The sequence below is a fragment of the Phoenix dactylifera genome, chromosome 17, assembly GCF_051530095.1.
Source record: "Phoenix dactylifera cultivar Ajwa chromosome 17, Ajwa_hap1_PhDact_Kaust_v1.1, whole genome shotgun sequence".
Classification (NCBI taxonomy): Eukaryota; Viridiplantae; Streptophyta; class Magnoliopsida; order Arecales; family Arecaceae; genus Phoenix; species Phoenix dactylifera.
In genome coordinates, this window is record NC_143206.1 from 17,977,921 (window position 1) to 17,998,668 (window position 20,748).

Consider the following 20,748-nt stretch of genomic DNA (forward strand, 5'->3'; position numbering starts at 1 on the left):
ACTTGGCTTTAATAAGTATACAAAGATACATATATAATGTCTATATGGAGAGTAGGTGATAGGATATCTCTCTATTCCGGTATGTTCTTTGCGAGACGGAATAGAGCTATTCCTTCGTTGCGATGCCTGAAAGGATCTCTTCCACTTGTGTCGTAAGGAGGGAGATGGTTGGATAGGGTTATTTTGTGTTACTGCACAAAAAAGATGTTCCACCCAATAATGAATTGCCACGAGGCATTTTATTAATTCGGTATGGTTTTTCTTCCCACTCCCCCTTAGCCTACACCTCCTCCTCCTCCTATCTTTCCTTCATCTAGTCCTCTAACTCCTCCCAATCTCTATAAATCGGCTTTGATCATGACCGGCGAGCTAGTCTAGGTTGGTCCAGTGTGTATGTCTTACCTTGTAGTTGATTGCTATTCTTGGGTTGTTCGCTGTCTTGACAGGTCCCCTCATCACTAGTGTCCTTTGCTCAATTTGCCCTGGTAGCCTCCTTGTGGCCAAAAGCATCACTTTCTAGCTCTGAGCCCCACCTTCCCTGTTTCCATGCTTCCTCACAAGGTCCTCGTTGTACCCTAGTTAGGGACCTTCTTTTGTTGCCACTGGAAATTGCTCAACCTGGCTAGGCTGCTGGAGTGCTCGGACTATTGGCTGCTCAAATCATGAAGATCTGCCGAAGATCATAACTCATCTCCACGACGATGGTTAGGTGGCTGCTACACTCGAATGACGATGGTTCTGATATTAGTTACTTTCGAGGCCATATTAAATAATGAAGGCATTGTTCGAACCTTCGTTCTGATTTGGGATCCAACTTGAAATAGCAAAAATAGAAAAGTTCTTTTGCTGAAGAGTGTCCGATAGAGGATTCTCTAATGCCTAAGTCATAATATCTCCCAAAAGACAGTAGAGGTGTTACGAGAATAGTAGAGCAACAGTGTAAAGGAATAAAGGAGTTTAAGAGCATTTACCTAAAAGATCCTTCGGAAGTTGTTTATATAGACAAAGGTCGACGACACTTGTCGCCGAGAGAATTGAGCTCACGAATCAACCGTTTTTAGTAACTGATTGTACGTCCTGAAGATCGTGTGCGAGTGTTTCATTCGCGCATCTAGCTCATTCATCATGCAACTATAGAAACCGTTTGCAATCATGGCCGAGCTCTCACGAGTTAAAGAAAAAGATTGAAATTTGACAGATTCTCCGTGTGTTTCTAGAGTTAGCCGTGTGGTAGACTTTGATTAGTCGATCGAAAGCTTCATGGCAAGCTCTCACTAGTGCGTCTGCCGCATAAGCAGTGGTTGGTTTCGAGGCATATCATCTCTCAATTGTGTTGCCATTACCATCTTGTTGAAGCCAAAAATATACAATTCCTTTTTACCCAAGCTTGATAATATGAGTTTTTTTCTAAAATTAGCTGGTAGATAATCATGATTTCTCTCACAGTTTATTCCTTTTCTCGTGATGTTATGTTCTCCATCTATTGGTTTGGTAATCAAATTTTTCATGCCCTGCCATTTATTTATTGGCTTAATAATTTTCTCCGTGCAAATATGGACCAAGATAGGCATGCTATTATGTAATATCAAAAATCCTGCTCCAAGATAGGCTTTTTTTTTTTTTTTGCCTCCTCCATCCACTTCAATCATTTACCATAGCCTTGTGAAGCGGAGCCAACCTCGATGCAAACAACTTGTAAGGTGAAATATGACTAGCTCAAGAACTCTCTCAGTAGTCTCAGTTTCTGCAACATAGCTGAGGACTGCTCGAAAAATGATTTTTTTTTTTTTTGAATCGGCAGCTCACACTATCCTAGCATAAGCACTGCTAGTTATATCAGCATCAAGCAAACAATGTAAAGTAAAAGGAAAAAAAAACTGTTGAATCCAAAAAAACTCTTTGGAGTGGTGTAAAGCGAAAGAGACGATCTAATCATCCGTCTGGTTCGCCTTCTGAAAGACATGCCCAACCTGAAGAACCCGACACTCTCGTAGCATCCGGCAAATATCACTCAGAAGCGAGTGCTCCATCTTCTAGTGCACCTGGAAAGGGTTCAACGTAGCTTTCATAACCTTCAATTGTACAAAACTTATTTGAGAGCGGGACTTGACCACTGCTATTATTACTTGGATTAATGACCGTATTATCCCACCTTGCACCAATCCTCAGCTCATTGATAAATACCACTCTATTTCCAAATTGGAGGTGTTCAAGGCTGAACATATATATACTGGGAGGCCGATGCTGCGGCTGATTGGGTGGCAAACAGCAGGAGAATTCATCGGGATTTCCGGAATGGTTCTGAGCTTCCTTCGGATGCGGTAAGGGCTGAGCCAAACTCGTGGTAGTCTGGCATTGGATCAGAACTCACCATCACGCTGCCGCTCCCGCCTTTCTCTCTCTCTCTCTCTCCAGCGTAGGAGGAAAGAAAGGCCAAGGGGGACAAAGAATCCCCCAACCCCTCAAATCCCCAAATAAAGTCCCCAACCTCAAATGAAATTGCCCCCCTCTCCACTTTTTTTCTTTCCAAATCCATGCCTCCGCCCCTCCCTGCGAGCCTCCTTAAAGCCGTCGCCCCCTTCCCGGCCCCCCGCCACCATCCGCCCTCCTTAACCTATGGAAAGCGGCAGCGGAAGAGGCCCCTGCCCTTTGTCCCCCGCTCCCCAGGATTCGTGCGCCCCAACGCTGGCGCCATAATCAATAGGTCGAGCGCCACGAGGAGGAGGCTCTTCGTCGCCCTATCGGGGAGAGGGGGGATCGGTGCGGCTCCGCGATCCGCGGGGCAGGGCGGCTGGTGGTGGATGAGGTCCGGATCTGGGCGCGCGACGCTCGCCGCCGGGGAGGGCTCGCTCGGTGCGAGGAAGTGGACCGCCGGCGGTACGTACGGAGGAAACGGTGGCGAGGGCAAGGTGACCCAAGGGAACGTGATGAGTTCCCTTCATCAGCACCCAATTGATGGAAGAGAGGTGGGGACTAACGGGGGTTATAGGCAGGACGGGCAGCAAGGTTCGCCAAGATTGTTGACGCTGCCCACCGTTCTTACAATCGGTCGTGTTGCTGCCGTTCCTCTTCTCGTAAGCAGTAGGTCTACTTTGTCTTTCTCTTCTTTCCTTTTAATTTGTCTACATCTATATACGTTTCTTTCATGTTTGCTTGTTTGGTTGCTGATTCACAAGAAAACATGATATTTTGGTGTTCACCGTGATATTTTTTTTCCTTGCGGAATTGATTTCATAACCTTAAGCTGGCTGGCGATGGTTGTTTTCGAATTTTCTTCTGGGATTCACGCTATGTTTTCATGTTTACCCGATCCCCTATTCTTTTGTTGATTCCGCAATATTTGAACATTAAAACCAGGAGATGATACAAATTTGTTAATTTGTTAACATAATATGTGATTTGAATCTGCGTTCTTCCATACAAAGGAAGGATCTGTTCTTAATTTCAAAAGATTGATATCAAAATTTGCATCCTTAGAAACAAGCATGATTGTTGGACAACTCATGCATCTATAGAATCTTGGAATAAATCTGCAATTCTCATAATTTCTCATATATTCTTCCATTATTTTTAACCATAGGTTGCCGAAGCTTTTATTCATTGAGAAGAGGCAAATATATACCACCATTGTTCGCTTGGCTTTGGAATTTAAAAAAAGAATAATTCCCAATTTGTTTTTTTTTTTTGGGTTGGGGGGGGGGGGAGGTTTGCACTACAACTGATCTCTGTACTCCTGAGGAAAAAAGAGAGAAAGTTTTTGGAATTGAGGGTTTGCTAAATGCATGTAGAAATTAGGCAAAAGTGATTTTATTTCTTACAATTTTTTTCATCTCAACCTCAGATAGGTAGGATGACCAACATAAAATTGCGATCATTCTTAGTAAAGCCATTCCCATGACATGCAGGATTGTCATTTCTAAGGGTTTATAGGATGCGTCAGAATAAAAAATTGGACTTGGATGAGGCAGCAAAAAATTGGGTTAATGGGAGCTTATCTATCTCTTTAGAAGAACAAGAGATGCGTAACTAAGATTTCAGATTTGGATATGCTGAAAATCAAGAGTGAAATCCGATTTCAAACCTGACTAACTATAGTGGAATATGAATCCTCTAATCCTAGCACCATGTGGGTTCTTTTGTCCTCGTCCAACTATTGTGATTATACACTTTGTGTAAGTAAAATCTGTTCGGAACGTGACATATTGATCTCTGGGAGTAAGGTTTATTGGTCATGGACCAGATATGGTTGAATATAAGGGTACATTCCAGATTGAAGAATGTATGTTCTGTAATTCTGTTTTCTTAGAACATACATGTCCCTTTTTTCCTACTGCTATGCTGCATGGGGGATTTTTTTTCCGATTTATGTATGTATTGCATTTGATGAGACTAACATCTTCATTTCCTCACTAGCCTTTTACATGAATGGTTGGTGGGCAACAACTGCAACAACATGCATATTTATTGCTGCGGCTGTCACAGACTGGCTAGATGGTTATATTGCTCGCAAGGTTTGTACCCTGTATCACTTAATGTCTCATATATAGGATGTTAACCCAGTTATACTTGTTTATGCTTTGACAGAATGTTTGCTTGCTGTAACATTTTTTTCTGTTCATCAGATGCACTTAGGGACGCCTTTTGGTGCATTTTTGGATCCTGTAGCCGATAAGGTTTCTCCTTTTCTTCTGTGCCTTCTTTTGCTTGCACTGTCATTATTGAATCTTGGATAGCTTGAATTTTATAGATCAATTAAGAAGATGACATTATGTATCTTTTTATGTTTTTTCAATGACAGTTTAAGAATCCTATTAATTTATTTTGCTCATTGAGTGCAGCTTATGGTTGCTGCCACACTAGTATTATTGTGTACCAGACCTTTGGAAGTCGCTGCATTTGGAGAAGTACCATGGCTTCTGACAGTACCTTCAATTGCCATTATTGGTAGAGAGGTGATCACCAATTTATAACTTCATTTGTTGTGTTAATAAACTGCTAGCTTTCTCTGTTTTGTGTTCCAGGTCATTGGTGCCTTCATCTCTTCACCTTGGTATTGCACTGTTTGTAAATCATCCATGCTATCCTGTTAAGTTTACCGTATTGTTATTTATAGTGCGATTGATATGGATACTTGGTTTTAGAATGACTGTTGTAAATGACTATACTGTATCTTTTCCTGCCAAATTACAGCTGACTTATCTGATGGCTAAAAGACATTTATTATAAAAGAATGCAGTGGTACAGTTGTGAATGTTAAGCAGTAAGCTCTGAATGTGACTTCAGTTTAACCAAAACCCTAGGTCTTAAATACCATGTGTTGGTCCTGTCCTAGTTTTTTCGTGGAACGGGACACCCTAACATTGAGGATGGTGAATGTCCCGGCTTGTCCCGGTCTATTTCCCGACTCATTCTATCTTGAAACTTGGGATGACGTCTCGTCCCAGCACTCGGGACAGTGGGACACCCCGCCGTCCCATTGGCATTTAAAATCTTGATCATGATCAATTTGGGATCTGAAAGTTCCATAAAAGAGCATGTTAGATTTTTGCTAAATAGTCATCTTATATTTTATACCAAAATGAATATCTATTATAAAGTTTTTTGTAAGCCTACACTCATCTAAGTTTATTTGTATCATCCCATCCCACGCCTCATCCTAGTAAGCATACAAAATTTTAGAATTGTATTGCAGGTGATTTTGCGGGATATCCTCTAGCAAAATACTGCTTTCTGAAAATGGATCTTTCTAACATCTGGTGAATTTAGCCCTGCCAAGGTAAGTTTTTTTCTTATTGGATCAAACACAGATTATCCAAGCCTGTAAAAAAGAACTACTTTCTAATCCCCAATGACATTTTGTCACTATGAAGAGGAATAATAGCACCAGATCACGAATTCTATCAATATCTGCTGGAGGAGCAGGAATGAAGAATTAATATCCTTGTTTAAGTTTCATGAAATTGTTGGTTTCAAAAAGCAATAACCTTGTTGTTATTAGAGTTCCCACTGAAACCAGACAAGCAACTTGCTCTTTGAAAACTAAAATAGCATGTTATTGCTATTAGTACCTGCCATTACTCTCCCTCATGCTTATAACATTCTGTATGCACATTCAATGAATGTTCCTCTCCCAATATGCACCATAAAACCACGTGGCACTGTGCCTCCTGCCTATTGTATATTAATAGAAACTATGTCAAGTCTCCTTTGTTTTGCTTTAAATGAATTGAACAACTGCCTGAGTAGGTACAAAACCCTTCGGTGTCAGCTTTAAGCTTTTTGTGACCTTTTAAAATTTCTTTTCAACTAGCATCTTCCTGATCTTCATTGTACATTTTAACTTTAATTCACCTTTGTGGGATAACATGCATATTAATTCTGCTTACAGACTGTTATTTCTATCACATTCTTCCTTTTATATATCACTAGACTAATATCTAGGATTTCATTGAGGAGATTACTTGACCAAATCAAACCAATACTTTCACAACTCTGCTGGTTACTAAGTTATTTCATTTAAGCTTATGGTCTTACCTTTTATCTTCCTACCTGAATATTCCTCTACTGTCAAAGCTTCCCATACTTACGTCACACGTAATTATTCATGATAATTTCATAAAGTAGACAGATTACCTCCACTTGCCAATGCATTTATGTGCAGTAAATAGCTTCTACTTTCACACAGCATATGAGCAACAACTGAATTTCTTTCCTCTCTTCCTTCATAGCCTATAAGGCCTTACATCGGTTTCTTAAGGTCTTTGCTGATTACTAAACCCTCTGTTGGACTGAGGGATAAAGAAATGGAAATCACGTGAATGTGCATATACAGCAACAGTAAATGAAGTTTAATCACTTTGACATCTCGTGCCTTGCTTAACATCCAGTTATTGGTAAAGTTACTGCTGGATCTCATCAGTTATTTGGTAGTGAAGAGAAGTTGATTATTTTATCTCTTACTGATCATAATAAAATTAACATATATGAAATCCAGGGACGGCCCGCTTTATTCTCTTCTCAGAATGTAGAATTTGGATCAATACCATGCCTAGGATTTCAAGGAGCGATTAACTATATTTAGATAACAACTATATTAGAGTTGACCAGTGACAAAAGAAGTTCGAGCTTATATTCTGCAACGCTTAATTAAGATGTTTTCTTTTCCTCTCTTTTGGAATATAAAAACTAAAAGTTGGATTCTTTGGTAGGGTTACCATTTTATATTACAGAATAAAATTATCCAAACTTTAACTTATACAAGGGTTCTATATAAAAAATACAAAGCAATGCTGGATTGTTATGTGCTTAGATTGTGATGTTGAGGGAGAGGATTCGGTATGTAACTGTGGCATTAGCAGAAGTATTATTATGTGCTAACTCAAGCATTTATTATCCTTTTCTGCAGATAACAATGTCAGCTGTCAGAGAGTGGGCTGCATCTCAGAATAGTAAAGTTCTTGAGGTTGTTTTCTCACTTCAACTGCCTGTCTATTTTCACTCATCATTCCAACATATGTAAACTTTGGATATTGACCTGTGTTGCCTAATAGCAGGCTGTAGCAGTAAACAATCTGGGGAAATGGAAAACAGCAACACAAATGACTGCTCTCACCATCCTCCTTGCCACCAGAGATTCCAGGTTGTCCCTCCAAATGATTAATTATGTTTTAGGATCTTTTTACTTTATTGCATTAATTGCAGAATACTTCACTAAACATAATTTCAATGACTGTGCAGTCTAACAGGGCCGGGTGTTCTGGTTGCTTCTGGTATAGTTTTGCTTTACGTATCTGCTGGGCTTGCCGTATGGTCATTAGCTGTCTACATGAGGAAGATATGGAGAGTTTTGCTTAAGTAATTGTGCAATACTTCATGATGGATACAAGCCTCAATGCTATAGGACTACATTCATAAACATTTGGGATGTCCGAGTGTCATCAACTTGTCAGTCGGCAGTAGGCTCCTAATCTAGCAGGTTTCTCCAGGCCTAATGGGACCTTTTTCTTATTGATCAAAGCAAGCTGACTGGTTGGTGGATGTGATGCGATCATTCTACAGCGTGGAGGCTGGTGCACAAACATTTCATTCATTGTATACTGCATCATTTGTTTGGTTAGCAATTTTCTCATAAGAATCAGTGGATGTTTTTACATCTTATCACAATTACTGCTGTTTTGTCAAATTTCCCTGGACAAAAACCTTGGTGGGCCATGAGAGTAGTTGGAAACATTTTATGGTTGTTTGGAAAACAAAAGATTTTGATTATAGGATGTTTGTTACATGAATCAAAGACGTCAGTGATCAGGCACAGGCTCCACATTTTTTGCAGAAAGATCTATTCCATTATAATTGAAAGCATATCATTGCATATTGATATTTTTATCTGTTAATTAATATCGTTCAGAATGGAGTTGTCTTATTGTTTAAAAAAAAATACCAAGCAGTCTAAAGTATAGATAGTGGAGCGCAATCTTTATGGTGCATATATCCTAGAGAAGCATGGTAGGTATGATTCCTGCAATTTGGGATTGTTCTGTTTGTTGTAATTGCTTTCAAGCTTACAGCCTGTGATTTATTTTCTGGTGGGACAGATGGTGGATCTCTGTTGAATATGAAGTCCTTTGTGTATTAACTTGGTCATTTATAAGTTTTTACTCCGACTGGTCAGGTAGGATCTGCTGTAGGGCAACTTGTAGCCAAGAGCTCCTCAGAACAATGATATTAGTGAATGGTGATCGTTGCTTTTATGGGACATTATTGCCTATATGAGTTTTTCCAATACTTCCATGTTGGGATTGGTCGCTGGTTTTAATTTGATAGAAATTCGGTGTTGGTGCAGTAGGCTTTGGGGTATGGCTTCTTCATTAAGCTGTATATTCTTGTCCTTATCTTTTGCAGACAGTGGTTTTGGTTCAGGCGAAACTTTGCAGGAGAATTAAGATACAGTAGATAATTTGGATCAAGCTTTCGCTTTTTCGCTTTGCATCTTCACTTTTGAGGGTTAGGGTTAAATGCCGTTTCGAATGAGCTTTCGCTTTTTCTCCCCCACAATGTCGCTTGAAGGACTCGTACAGCAGAATATAGATATCATTTTATGCACATGATAATGTTCTTTTATGCACGGTGGTACATACGGTATCTGAACATTAGGTTTCTTGATGCAGTCTATCAGGATTGTTTATCAAAAAAAGAAAATTACAGTCATCAGGATTGTGTCCGGCTATGATGTCTTCCCTCTCAAAGCCTCAACTCTCACTGGGGTGCCACGTACACGTTATCTTACGTGTATCTCACGCCGTAGTATGAAAAACGAAACGTTCTGCGGAAATCAATCTTTATCACCGGGCATTCCCGCCAACTCCAATCCCAGTTTGGCTTGGATGGATGAGGCTTTCCGCGCCCCTCCAACAAAACCAAGCCCTCCGACGCGCCCTGGCCGCCGTCGCTTCCTCACCCGGCCCGGACTACCGCGCCTACGGGCTCCTCATCCAGCACTGCGCCGACCACGGCCTCTTCCGCCAGGGCCGCCAGCTCCACGCCCGCCTCCTCTTCCTCTCCGTCCTCCCTGACAACTTCCTCGCCTCCAAGCTCCTCTCCCTCTACTCCCGCTCCGCCCGCCTCCCCGAGGCCCGCCGCTTATTCGATGCCGTCCCTCGCAAGAACCTCTTCTCCTGGAACGCCATGCTCCTCGCCTACGCCCTCCACGGCTGCCCCTTCGACGCCATCCGCCTCTTCGCGTCCCTCCCCTCCTCCCTCGCCCCCGACGCCTTCACCCTCTCCGCACTCCTCAAGTCCCTCTCCTCCCTCCCCACCTCCTCGCTCCCCCGCCTGGCCGGAAGGGAGGTCCACGCCTTCTCCCTCCGCGCTGGGCTCGACGCCGACCTCTTCGTCTCCAATGGACTGACAACGCTCTACGCTCGGACGGACGATTTGACCTCCGCAAGGAAGTTGTTCGACGCGATGCCCAAAAGAGATATCATCTCCTGGAACTCCATGATATCTGGGTATTCTCAGGGTGGAAACTACGACGCGTGCCTGCGACTATACCAGGAGATGGAACAGGGGCGGGACGGCGTGGTCCCTAACGGGGTCACGGTGGTTAGCGTGTTGCACGCTTGTGCTGAACTCAAGGACCTTGTTTTTGGTATCAGAGTTCACCGGATGGCAGTGGAGAATGGGATTGAAATGGATACGGCGTTGTGGAATTCGATCATCGGGTTGTATGCCAAGTGTGGGAGCTTAGATTATGCTCGGAGATTGTTCGAAGAGATGGCCGAGAAGGATGGCGTCAGCTACAGCGTGATGATAACTGGGTATATGAGCTATGGGTTTGTGGATCGGGCAATGGAGCTCTTTTGGCGAGTGGTGAATCCTGTTCTCAGTACATGGAATGCTGTGATATCCGGTCTCTTCCAAAACAACCGTCACAACGATGTCTTGGATTTATTGCGCGAGATGCGGGCTTCTGGTTTTAGGCCTAATTCAGTAACTCTTTCAAGTGTTCTTCCCTCTCTTTCCTTCTTTTCGAACCTCCTGGGAGGGAAGGAGGTCCACGGCTACTGCATCAGGAATGAATGTGATCAGAACGTCTATGTGGCAACTGCGCTCATTGACCTGTATGCCAAGGCTGGGTTCCTCAAGGGAGCTCAAAGGCTCTTCGAGGGAACCAAGGTTAGAAGTGTCATTGTTTGGACTGCAATCATATCGGCCCATGCAGCTCATGGAGGCGCTGATGCTGCACTCTCTCTGTTTATTGGGATGCTCGATGCTGGGATTAAGCCAGACTCTGTGACTTTCACTGCAGTGCTCTCTGCTTGTGCTCATGCCGGGGTGGTAGACAAGGCTCGCCAAATTTTTGGTGCTATGTTGCTGGAACATGGAATTTCTCCAGCAGTTGAGCATTATGCTTGCATGGTTGGAGTCCTTAGCCGCAAAGGGATGCTTAAAGAAGCTGTGGAGTTTATTGATAAGATGCCCTTTGAGCCAAATGCGAAGGTATGGGGTCCATTGCTCAATGGAGCAGCGATGTTTGGCGATGTCGAGCTTGGGCAGTTTGTGTTTGACCGGTTATTTGAGATCGAGCCAGAGAACACAGGGAATTACATTGTCATGGCTAATTTGTATTCGAAGGCTGGGAAATGGGAGGAAGCCGACATGGTGAGGGATAAGATGAGGGGAACTGGTCTGGCAAAGATTCCAGGTTGTAGTTGGATTGAAATGAGCAATGGGTTGCAGGTCTTTGTAGCTCAAGGTACATCAAATAGGTGCTCTGAAGAAATCTATGTTGTGCTTGAAGGACTGGTTAGATTGATGACAGAAGAGGGTTACGTTTCAAGTTGTGCATTGGATGAGGAGAGTGATTGTTGAAAGCCATTGGACTGCAGTTGAGCATCAGAGGACTCTCATCTTTTTCTCAAAGCACTGCTTATGGAATTGCTATTATCTTCATCACTTTGAAGCCCTGAACTGGCTGAACTTGTTCTGGACTGCATGCATGCTAGATTTAGCTATTTGACTAGTCTATGTCCTCGGTCTATAGGTCCTGGTAATCTTTGAAAGATCAATCTCATTGCTTCCCTAAACAATGAGAAATCCTTGGAGTCGTAATGGTAATTGAAGGATACTGGTGGCTGGCAAAAGTTAAAAAGATTAGTTTTTATGTTTTACTGGACAGTAAAACCTCTGAAAACAGAGGGTATCATATGGATGAACAAGCTTGAAGCATGAGAAATGAGAAAGTCCTTGAATTGTATATATCGATTATTTTCAGCAGCTTATAAAGGGATTTGGTAAAACTTCTATGCCTGCTCGGTAGGTCCTGTTTTCTGACTCACTGGGAGATTCTGGAGTTTATTGACCTTTCTTTGGGTGTTAGCTGGTAGATGATAGCGTGGATACAAGCATCATTGAAGCACATTGGGGGATTTCTTATATCTAAATTGAAACTAATAGTGCCATTGACTGGATGGTATCTTATGTAGCCAATCATTACCAGATCTATGTTATGGGATTCTACAACAAATCTTCATGGTCCGTTATTTAATATTTTATTTGCTGATTCTCATGGATGCATCTACGCTCAAATGGTTTAATTTATCTAGTTCAGCATGGATTTGGCAGCAGTGGGTGAAAATGTTGTTGGACAAATACTTGTTGCCCATGCACTAGGCCTGCAATTTTGGCTGTAATTTCTTGGCTGGTAGGGTGCAGGCTCAAGTAACTTTAAAGGAGATAGGGGGAAAAGTTGATTTTGATAATAATAGCTTATGCAAATATGCTGCATTTTTTTGTTAAGAAAAATTCAGCAATATGAAACTATATATGTTTTTTTCCTTCTATTTGGGTCATAGGCGGATCTATTTCTAAACATCATTCGTATCCTGAACATCAAAGATAAGCTAGCATTTACCTTGTGTCCTCTTCTATATATAAAATCCAAGTACAATATGGTAACAACTTGAGGGTTCCTTCCTCCAGTCTATTACCATTATGAAGTATGAAAATTGGAGGCCCTGTCAAATTAAAAGCTTCATATTGTCTCTAAATTTATTTATGATCACGACCGCATCATGCAAGAAATAATAAGGAGAAAATCTCTCCTACTTCTATGTTTGATCTGAAATAAAGCCAAACGGGCTTCCGAAAACTGTGACGGAATTACGGTCTATGATGTTTTATATGGCTTGATACTTGGTTCCAAGTGCCACAATTTGATGAATGCATAGTATATTTGGCGAGGCTCACATGCTCCTGTCTTCCCTCAGTCCGTGAACAAAAGGGAACAACCCACGAGTTACGTGGCCTTTTCTTGCAGTCACTTCCAACCTCCATTGTCCTATCTATCCTCCCTGTCTCTCAGTTCAGGCGACTCGCATGAGCGTTGGATCAACTGATCTTATAATTCCGTGGTGAAGTCCAGAACCCACCATCAGGCTCAAAGGTCTCAGCGAGGCCCTGGGAGTGTAATGAGTGAACATTATTTACATCACTCTCTGGTTAGTGGCCAGCACGCTTAGAGTGCAAGCTAAACCAACTAACACCTCATCCAACAATTTTTTTTCAGTCATCCAGGCTAGCAGGGGAAACAGTGGCATTTAGCATGAATAGAAATTGGAACAGAAGAATGAGAGGATGAGAGTAATCATCTTTGTTCCCTAAGAATCATACTAGGTTATTTTAATTCCGCGGTGCCAAACAAACTACCTAACTTTTGTAGATCTTCCAAGAAGGGATGTCTCGGTGAACATGACACAGATGGACTCTGTGGAATCTCAAGAGAAATTTACATGAATAATTCATGATACAAACTTAGGGCAATCTCACAATCCGGTAATGATCTTAAAGTTATCCGCATTAGCAGAGAAGAGCAACATGCCTGAAATCGAGGCCCTCATTTGAGTAGAATTCTTAGTGGGCGAGGAGATTTCCTAAAGATTTTCTTTCCAAAACTCTATTTTAGTTATACTTGTTGCTTTATCATAGGCCAGATTCGAGCATAGAAAATATCAAATTTTAAATAGACCTAATTCAACATCTGACTAAAAATAAATATAGTTTAGGCCTGAGGTCCTCCAATGCTAAGAGGAGTCATATGGTTTTACCCCTCTTGATTTGATACATCTGTTGCTGGAAATTGGACCCGGGGGCAATCTTCGGTCGAGGAGAGGGAGCGACTGTTAGTCCTCACGGCGGGGCGGCGGTCTGTCGGCGGGCGGCGTCCTCCGTCCGGGACGGTCGGAGAGAAGGAACAGCAGGTCCTCGCAGCGGGGCGGCGATCCGTTGGCTGGCGGCGTCCTCCGTCCGGGTGCCTGCACACGAACCGGTGGCCGGGTTCTCCGGCGCCGGCCCTCCGACGCTCAAGTCAGGGAGGGGGCAAATAGTGGGGAGAAGGAGATAAACAGTGATTTTTGGGTGTATGAATGTTCCAATCCCCTCCTGAGAGGCCAAGGCTCCCTTTTATATGCGGGGGTCGGTTTACCTGTGATGTAACAGGGCGAGGCCGTAGTACGGCTTGGCATGTTGTTCAGGTCGGCGCTCGGTCAGGCGAATCATTGCACTGATGTCGGCGGCATGGCCGAGATCAGAGACTTATCATAGTCGACTAGACCCTGCTGGGTCGATTTGCCGTGGAGAGCTGGGGATCCGTAGATGTCAGGAGCCATGCGCATTTATTGTGGAGTAAGTCGGAGATCCGCATTTATTATGGAGTAAGCCGGAGATCCGCATTAATGGTGGAGTAAGCCGGAGATCCGCATTTATTGTTGAGTGTGCCGGAAGATTACAGCGGCCATGCGCAATAAATGCCGGAGGGGTGTTAGAGTACGGTCCTCGGACATCGGGATTTCTCTTAGGTCGGAGGTTTCGGGGTCGGTCGTCTTGTGGCCGAGCGTTCCGAGGTCGGACGCTGACTTCGGCTGTACGGGGTCGGAGGTTGTACGGCTTCTTAGGGGCATTTATGTCATTTGGGGGGAAACTTTATTCCCCCCAACACTACCCCCCGACTTCCGAGTTCGAGCGGCTTGTGGGGCTCGGACGTGGGAAGTAAAGTCTGTCACTAAGGTTGGGGGGAAGGTCTCGCCCGCCCCCTTGTGCTTTCCGGAGCTTTCATGGTGAGATATGCGCCCTTTGGCGTCTCGAGGCTGCTTTATTCGGTGAGCTAATGATGGAGCTCGTATCATCATGCTTCTTGAATCGCCAGGATCATTTTACGGCGGATTAATGATGGGGGACCTCGAGCTCGTCGAGGCGGTGTCTCGATTCCGTAATCGACGTTTCTGGCTCATTAATGAGTGTGCCGTTACGGGGTTTGAAACGGACACGCGGCGCGACCCGAGGTCGGACGCTTTCGATTTCATGTTACTGGATCATAATTCCGAAGAAGTGGAGGCCTCATCGGAGCTCCACGTGTCCCAGATCTTATTAAACGAGGGGAGCGGGGGTTACGTCCGCTCGTTCCTCAAGACGATTTGATTCTGTGGACCCATGATGAGGCCCCGAGATCCGATGGGACAACGCTTCGATTTCGTATCCGATTTATTAAACCGGAGTGAATACGGTGCCTCGGCTTCCGAGGTCGACACGCGGCGCAACCCGGTCGGGGGGATGGGAACCGACCCCGTCGATCTGGGCCGTCAGGGGGGTCTATATAAACCCCACGAGTCTGCCCTAAAGGTCTTGTTTGGCTGCCTCTTATTTTCGTCGTCTTTCCCCCCTGCTTCCTCCCTCAGCTGAATCTTGCTGGTGGTGCCCGGAGCGATTTCCGGCAATGTCCAGTAGGTTTTCTTCCTGTTTTCACTAGGGTTTCCTCTTTTCTCCTCCTCGTCAACTTTCATTTTCTACTCTTAACTTTTGCTCCACTCTTCCGTGAGAATGGGTTCCGGTCCCGAAGAGGTTGGGTCGAGTCTGTCGGAAGAGGAGCTGGAGTTAATCCGCTCCCGTTTCTTCTTCCAGCCCGGGTTTCGCCTTGAAACCGCAGGACCGGAAGACAGGGTGACGCAGCCGCCCCCAGGTCGGATCGCGGTTTACCGTGAGACACTTTGGGCGGGCCTGCGTTTTCCCGCCCATGAGTTCGTGAGCAACTTGCTGGCCGAGTACCAGCTCGTCCCGGCGCAGTTGGCTCCGAACTCATGGAGGACCATAATCGGGTTTTTATCCCTGTGCCTCGGGCACGGGATCCCGATTTCGGTAGGCCTTTTTCGCCGGTGTTTTCTGTTAAAGAAAAACCCGGCGGACGTAGGGTGGTTATATTTCGCCTTTCGGGGCGGTATGTCACTCTTCCGGGGCGCCCCTTCCTCGATTCACGAGTGGAAGAGGAAGTTTTTCTTTCTGGCGTCTGCGGCGCCTTGGGGGTTCGAGCCAAGGTGGGGACACCCTCGGCTGAAGGCCCTCAACAAACTCTCCGAGCCCACTGGGAGGGAGCTGAGGACCCTGGACTCTTTGCGAGCCCTCGGGAGGGGCAACGACCTGACCGAGCTCCTGCGGGAGGACGCCCTGGCGAGCGTGGGTCTGAGCTCGGCGCGCCCCGAGGGTAAGGGCGGTTGCATTATTCTATTTATTTATTTCTTGTTCTCCGTCTTTACGGTCACTGGTCTGACTCTTAACAAAATTCTTGATTTCAGATATTCCACGCATGCCGACCAGCAACACATCACTTTTCTCTCGCCTGAGAAGGCGAGAGGCCGAGGCCGGGGGTGCTGCGCCCCAGCCTCGGAAGAGGGCGAGGACGGACGGCGCTTCTTCGTCGGCCGGGACGAGTGGCCCCGAGGCGGGGGCCCCTGCAGCCGACCCGAGGCGGGAGCGGGTTGTTGGTGATGCGGGCCCGTCGGCCCCTCCTTGCCCTACCCCCCTTGCCCAGCGGGGGGAGCCGTCCGTGGTCCGGCCGCAGCAGCCAGGACCCGGGCTTACCCGAGGCACCGAGGCGAGCGGCTCCGGGACCTCGGGTTCGATCGTGCCGAGCTCTTCCCGGGCTTTCCGAGAAGAGTCGGTCGAGCCGAACTCTTCTATTCCCGAGGGGCGCTCGGCCTTTCAAGATGCCGAGGTCGCACGCTCCATGTTGCGGCGTGCGGTACTTCCAGCGGACCGGGCCGTGTTCCGGGGTATTTCGCTGGAGGAGGTCGTCGGCAGTGCTTACTGCAACACCGCCCGGGTAAGCTTCCTTCTTAATTTCCCCGAGTTTTTAGCGTACATATGTGCTTTTCAACTCACAATACCCTCGTTTCTTTCTTTTCAGCATATTCTCGAGCTCGACACCATGGCGTTCATCGCCCATGGGTATCGGAAAGAAGTTCAACAGCTCGGCCAGCAACTGGAGCCGGCCAAGAAAAGAGTCGCCGAGCTGGAGGCGGCGTTGGCCGCGGCCGAGGCTCGGTGGACAGCCACCGAGGCTGAGCGCCTTGCCATGGTGGGGGCGCTCGAGGAGGAGAAGGCGGCTCATGCCCTGACCAGGGCAACCATGCGCGGCACGGAGGCGCGCTTAGGGGAGGTTCAGGCCAGGGTCGCGGCCCTCGAGTATGAGGAGGGGGTCTTCTGCCTCCGACTCGGGCAACTTGAGGCCCGGGAGAGGAGGGCCCTCGAACGAGCCGAGCATGCTGTGGAACTCTTCAAAGAGTCGCAAGAGTTCCGCGACATGTTGGAGGAGGAGACGGTCGACGGTTTCCTTCGAGGCTTCGAGAACTTCCGGGAGCAGGTGCGCCGGTACTGCCCTCAGTACGACTTCTCGACGGTCCGTCCGAGGGAGCACCGGGGCTGGGGGTCCGACGTGTAAGCCCTTCCTGCCATCCTGACGTCCGAGGCGGGAATATACGAGCAGGACCCCGCCGAGCCTTCGACGGGGGTAGCCGAGGCGGACGGTGTCATGGAGGCGGCTCCGGCGGCCGAGATCGATGCTGTCCCGGAGGCGGCGCCCGAAGCTCCTGCTCCCGGCCCCGAGCCTGTTCCGGAGGAAGATCATGAGGTCATCAATGTGCCGGATGACCCCCCGGATGTGGCTCCCGCCGCTTAGGACTTAGCATATTTTTCTTTTCTTTTTCATTGTATCCGGGGTCGGCCCTTGAGTGGCCGACTTCCAATTTTGTAATTGGCCTTCCGGCCCTTTGTTAATGAAGAAATGTTTTTGTCATTCTGTGTTCATCTTTCCCTCTGTTGTCGTGGATGAGGCTAGAACCTTAGCTAACCGCCTCGACGACCTCTAACTTCGTATTTTAATCTTTGGGCTGCTTAACGAATCTGCCCTTTTCCCTGGCTATATCTTAGCCTTCTCGGATTCCAGTCGTCTCGACCAAAGGGAGCTCCGAGCTTAGGTTTCTAGAAAATTTCTCTAAGTCCTATAACTCGGATCTTAGAGTCGTGGGAGTTGCCACGTTTGGCCTTTAGAAAAATCTTAAGGCACCGAGGTCGGGCCTTAGCCCTTCAAGTGGGACCGGAATAGGTCTATTCGTGCCGCTATTCGGGGAGTTTAGTCGGGTTTCCGAACTCAACTCCGAACCTCTCATAGGGAGCGCGGGCTAATAAATAAGTTATTGCCGAAGGTTTTCATAGTTATCATTCTCGGACCCTGCCGAGATTTCGGTGAACAAGGCTGGGATTCCCAAAGATTGCCTTGGTACCTGTGCTTGGCTGGTACATTCGTGGCCGGGACCACTTTCTCAGCTGGACGTCGGAGTTTACTTAGAAGAGCCGAGTTGGGCCCTACTTTATGAAGCCTTAGTACGGATTGCGGAGACTTGACGAACAGAGCAGGCATAATGAAGTTGGGAGGTCGGTCTTAAGCCGACCCAGCGAAGAAGCCCGGCTTTGGGGCAAAATGAGACTCCAACATTGGACGAGATCCCGCTCGGCAATATGTAGATAAAATTTGACAAGGAGGGCGTCTAGTTGGGTGTACCTCTTGCATTCTCGGGGTCATGCTTCGCATGGTGGAGTAGGTCGCTTCCCTTCCTCGTCGACCTCCGGAGTCATTTTTGACTTGTAAAAGGGGCTCGGGCTTCCCATGGACCTGGCGACTCCTGCCGGAGTTGAGAGGATCTGGGGAGGCTCTGTTGATTTGTAGCCCTTTTTGAGATCGAGGGGGCTTAAGACCCTATGGTCGGACCTCGGAGCGCCTCAACCTTGGTCGAGGGATCTCACGTCAGGTCGGCGGGTTCGTGGACGCTTTGCTGACCTGTGATACCTCCCGAGGTCGAGGGAGTCTGGCTCTCTACGGTCGACCCTCGGGGCATCCCGACCTTAGTCGAGGGATCGTTCGTCAGGTCGGCTGGTCTGGGCACGCTCTACCGACCGGCGACGCTTCCCGAGATCGAGGGAGTCTGGTTCTCTACGGTCGACCCTCGGGGCATCCCGACCTTAGTCGAGGGATCGTTCGCTTCGGGGATCGGGGATCGTCGACCGCTCCCGGGGGTCCACTTTGCGGCGCCCCGGGTGGAGCCACCCTTTCCACCCCTCACGGCGCCTTTCCGAGGTTGAGGGAGTCTGGTTCTCTACGGTCGACCCTCGGGGCATCCCGACCTTAGTCGAGGGATCGTTCGTCAGGTCGGCTGGTCTGGACACACTCTACCGACCGGCGACGCTTCCCGAGGTCGAGGGAGTCTGGTTCTCTACGGTCGACCCTCGGGGCATCCCGACCTTAGTCGAGGGATCGCTCGCTTCGGAGATCGGGGATCGTCGACCGCTCCCGGGGGTCCACTTTGTGGCGCCCCGGGTGGAGCCACCCTTTCCACCCCTCACGGCGCCTTCCCGAGGTCGAGGGAGTCTGGTTCTCTATGGTCGACCCTCGGGGCATCCCGACCTTAGTCGAGGGATCGTTCGTCAGGTCGGCTGGTCTGGGCACGCTCTACCGACCGGCGACGCTTCCCGAGGTCGAGGGAGTCTGGTTTTCTACGGTCGACCCTCGGGGCATCCCGACCTTAGTCGAGGGATCGCTCGCTTCGGGGATCGGAGATCGTCGACCGCTCCCGGGGGTCCACTTTGTGGCGCCCCGGGTGGAGCCACCCTTTCCACCCCTCACGGCGCCTTCCCGAGGTCGAGGGAGTCTGGTTCTCTACGGTCGACCCTCGGGGCATCCCGACCTTAGTCGAGGAGGCGCTACGGGGGGCCGCGAAGGTACTACCCCGTTGTTGGTGTTGAGCGCCACGGGGGACTGCGAAGGTACTACCCCGTCTTCCCGAAGTGTCGAGGGGTCTGGGCACGCACTGTCGACACTCGGGGCATCTCGACCTTAGTCGAGGAATCTTGCACCAGTCGACGTTTCACCGTCCTGCGATTCTTCCCGAGGTCGAGGGAGTTTGGGACTCTACGGTCGAGCCTCGAGGCATCCCGATTTTGGCCGGGGAATCTGAGGATCACAGACGACCCAATATTAGAAGAGGATTACAGTCATCAAAACGAGAGAAATATTTGCAGAAAAAGGAGCTGAGTCCATTATCCTGATTATCTTGAACCCCTTGGGGTTTCACTGGTAGTACATTCGTAAATTCTCGGAGTTCCAGCTTCGTGGGATCAGAGTCCCTTCCAGGGACTTCAATTTGTACGCCCCTGGCCGTTGTACCCGGGCGATTTGATACGGTCCTTCCCAGTTTGGGGCGAGCTTTCCTTGCTCGGTCGGTTGAGAAGCCTCGGCTTTCCTGAGGACGAGGTCCCCTACTTTGAAGAGCTTGGGCTTAACTCTGGAGTTGTAGTATTGGGCCGTTCGCTGTTGATATCTCGCCATGCGCACCCGGGCGACCTCTCTTGTCTCTTCGACGAGGTCCAAATTGCTCCTGAGCTGGGAGGAATTGGTATCGGGGTCGTAATGCTCCACCCTCGGAGAAGGCAAGCCGATCTCCAATGGGATGACGGCCTCAGTGCCGTATGCTAGGTTGAAGGGGGTCTCTCCCGTGGGCAGTCGGAACGTGGTCCGGTACGCCCAAAGGACATTGTACAAGTCCTCGACCCACTGTCCTTTGGACCGATCAAGCCTAGCTTTGAGTCCCTGCAAAATAGTTCGGTTAGTTACCTCAGTTTCCCCGTTTGTCTGGGGATGGGCAACCGAGGTGAAGCGATGATCAATGCCGAGCTCAGAGCAAAACTCCCTGAAATGAACATTGTCAAATTGTCGACCATTGTCAGATATAAGGATACGGGGTAGTCCGAATCGGCAGATTATAGACTTCCACACGAAGTCCCGCATCTTTTGCTCGGTGATCCGGGCAACAGGTTCGGCCTCGACCCATTTGGTGAAGTAGTCGATGGAGACGACCAGGAACTTTCTCTGTC

The 20,748-nt window shown here is 47.6% G+C and overlaps 2 protein-coding genes across 7 annotated transcripts; both read left to right on the forward strand.

Annotated features, from left to right (window-relative positions):
* Positions 1–2,199: 2,199 nt before the first annotated feature.
* On the forward strand, positions 2,200–8,332 carry LOC103706634 (cardiolipin synthase (CMP-forming)-like). Of its 6 annotated transcripts, none has more exons than XM_039133051.3 (7): positions 2,200–3,081; positions 4,414–4,511; positions 4,623–4,673; positions 4,839–4,952; positions 7,406–7,462; positions 7,551–7,639; positions 7,738–8,332. In XM_039133051.3, exons 1-7 carry the CDS (start codon positions 2,535–2,537, stop codon positions 7,856–7,858), a joined length of 1,077 nt encoding a protein of 358 aa, XP_038988979.3. In that variant the 5' UTR covers positions 2,200–2,534; the 3' UTR covers positions 7,859–8,332. The 6 variants fall into 6 exon arrangements, 4 of the variants coding, with proteins under 4 accessions (XP_038988979.3, XP_038988980.3, XP_089784247.1 ...); XR_016398852.1 differs by having other exon boundaries at positions 2,208–3,081; positions 5,680–7,462; positions 7,554–7,639; XR_015974312.2 differs by lacking the exon at positions 7,738–8,332 and adding an exon at positions 5,680–5,776 and having other exon boundaries at positions 2,208–3,081; positions 7,554–7,636.
* A 916-nt stretch (positions 8,333–9,248) lies between these two features.
* Positions 9,249–12,331, forward strand: LOC120112908 (Pentatricopeptide repeat (PPR) superfamily protein). The gene has a single exon (XM_039133053.3). The coding sequence runs from the start codon at positions 9,385–9,387 to the stop codon at positions 11,365–11,367; it is 1,983 nt and encodes a 660-aa protein (XP_038988981.3). The 5' UTR covers positions 9,249–9,384; the 3' UTR covers positions 11,368–12,331.
* The last annotated feature ends 8,417 nt before the right edge of the window (positions 12,332–20,748 follow it).